The sequence below is a fragment of the Ovis canadensis genome, chromosome 20, assembly GCF_042477335.2.
Source record: "Ovis canadensis isolate MfBH-ARS-UI-01 breed Bighorn chromosome 20, ARS-UI_OviCan_v2, whole genome shotgun sequence".
Taxonomy (NCBI): domain Eukaryota; kingdom Metazoa; phylum Chordata; class Mammalia; order Artiodactyla; family Bovidae; genus Ovis; species Ovis canadensis.
Genome location: NC_091264.1, coordinates 50,206,312 through 50,208,549, shown reverse-complemented (window position 1 = coordinate 50,208,549; position 2,238 = coordinate 50,206,312). Strand labels below are relative to the sequence as shown.

Sequence of the window (2,238 nt, the reverse complement as noted above, 5' to 3'; positions counted from 1 at the left end):
AAGCTCTCATTCTAGGAAAAACTCCAGCGTCGATGCTGGGCCCAAACAGGCTTAGGCTCTCCGAGATACTGCACTCTTCGCACTAGAACCTTCTCAGGGCGCCGGAGCGTTGAGCCCACAGGGGCGCGTGGGGGCGTGGGGGCCCCTCGAGGTGAGGCGCGCGCAGCCTCAGCCCAGCGGCCGCCGCCGTGCTTGCCACGGTGGGTCGCCTTTCTCGGCCGCTGAGGCCGCGTCCCACAGCCATGTCGCGATTCTACCGTCGCAAGTACAAGTGCGGGGACCTGGTGTTCGCCAAATTAAAGGGCTACGCCCACTGGCCCGCCAGGATTGAGCAGACGGCCGAGGCCAACCGCTACCAGGTGTTTTTCTTCGGGACCCACGAGACGGCCTTCCTGGGCCCCAGGCACCTCTTCCCATACGAGGAGTCCAAGGAGAAGTTTGGCAAACCGAATAAGAGGAGGGGCTTCAGCGAGGGCCTGTGGGAGATCGAGAACAACCCCACGGTCCAGGCTTCCGATTACCAGTGCGCCCTGGAGAAGAGCTGCACTGAGGAGCCCGAGCCCGAGCCCGAGGCCGCCGAGGGCGGCGAGGACCTGAAGAGCCACACCAACGGCGGCGATGGCGATGATCAAGGGGAGCTGGGCGTCGACCCGCCAGCTGAGGAGGAGAACGAGAAGGAGCCGCTGAAGAGGACCGCCGAGGACCCGCCAGAGGACGTCGCCAAGCGTCCCAAGGAGGCTGATGCGGAAGAAGGAGAGGAGATGAAGGAGGCGGCCGCTGTCGCCGAGGAGGCCGAGGATGCGAGGCCACTCCTTGTGGAGGCGGAGAACGACCCTGCCGCCTCCGGGCCGGGCCCAGCCTGGGGGCTGCCGGCGATGGAGCAGGAGCCAGAGGAAGAGTCCACCGAGAGAGAGGCCCAGGCCCCAGGCGTCGGAGGCGGCCACGAGAGCCAATAGTCACCAAAGTTTCCAGAAGAGCCCCCCACCCTATTCCTGCTGCGGCCTGGCTGTCAGGGGGAACTGGCCACGGCCTGCAAACTGGGACCGCCTCCCCCACCCCACCTGCTCTCCACCGCCCTGCCTACCTCTCCTGCCCGGCCCTCGGGGATTGACCCGGAGCTGGCAGCCCACCAGGCCTTCACCTCTGCGCCCCACACCCTGGGATGTGAGCCAGCGCCTCTGCTCCCTGGGGCGAGTGAAACCACCGTGTCCCCTCTCTGCCTGGAACTGTTTGCCAAGGCTTCTGTTGGAGCCCAGACCGGCCGTTTTCCACCTCCTGATGCCCCTCTGTCCCTCCCCTCCCAGGCATTCTGGAGTCCACGTTGGAATCAGAGCCGGTAGTTTCGGAAGGGGTGAAGGATAAGGAGCCGGGTATGGGGGCACGTCCAGGGACCTGGCAGGGGCAACCCTCAAGCTGTGGTGGTGGGGATGGCAGGAGGGTGGCGTCTTCCTGAGCTAGCGTCCACGTCTCCGAGGCCTACGGTATCTGAGGCCTAGATTCTGAGAAAGTGAACGTCTTTGGCGGGAGGGCCTCCTTTTTTTGCTGACCCAGGGAGTTATGGGAGTTGTAGTTTTTCATCAGATAAGGTGGCACTTCCAGGTTGTCAGCGCGAGCGGAAGCTTAGCTTCGCCCAGCTTCTTGGGTTGTAAGGCTGAGGAACATCTGTCCCCATTTAGATCTTTTAGAGGCTCACAGGATGTTCTGGGAAGACCCCTGGCCACCCCTTTCCCTCCTCCCCCAGCCTCAAGGCCACTGCAAGTCGTAAACATCACCCAGGTATAAAAGAACTGGGCACCTCCACTCTCCTCGTTTTACCGTTGCAGTTACCCGTTTCTGAGATGAACTAGGTGGTTCCCTTTCTACCTGGAGTTTCATGGCTCATTTATGTAGTTAAGCTTCGCTGTTCCTTTTTTCCCACCCACATCCCCGGACCTGGTCCCCTCAGTATTGTCACCAGATCTGATGTGTAACCGACTAAGTCAGGAAAACAAGGGGCCCCTCCCCCACCTCTTCCTGGTGGTCTCTCTGCCTTCCTCCATCTTTTGTCTCTCACCCATGCCCTTCTCCCTTGGGCTCTGAGGAAATATTGTTGACAGTAGCTTTCGAAGTTTAGATCTGAATGTTTTCAGTTCTGAGGAAATAAAACCCGTTGATTACTTTAACAAATCTCGTCTGTTCCTTTGGTTTCTGAAGAATTTGCCCTTTAATGTTCCTCTTTGTTTTCTATACATCCTATGT

At 60.0% G+C, this 2,238-nt stretch overlaps 1 protein-coding gene across 1 annotated transcript; it reads left to right on the top strand.

Moving 5' to 3' along the window:
* Positions 1-242: 242 nt before the first annotated feature.
* On the top strand, positions 243-956 carry HDGFL1 (HDGF like 1). The gene has a single exon (XM_069563385.1). It carries the CDS (start codon positions 243-245, stop codon positions 954-956), a length of 714 nt encoding a protein of 237 aa, XP_069419486.1.
* The last annotated feature ends 1,282 nt before the right edge of the window (positions 957-2,238 follow it).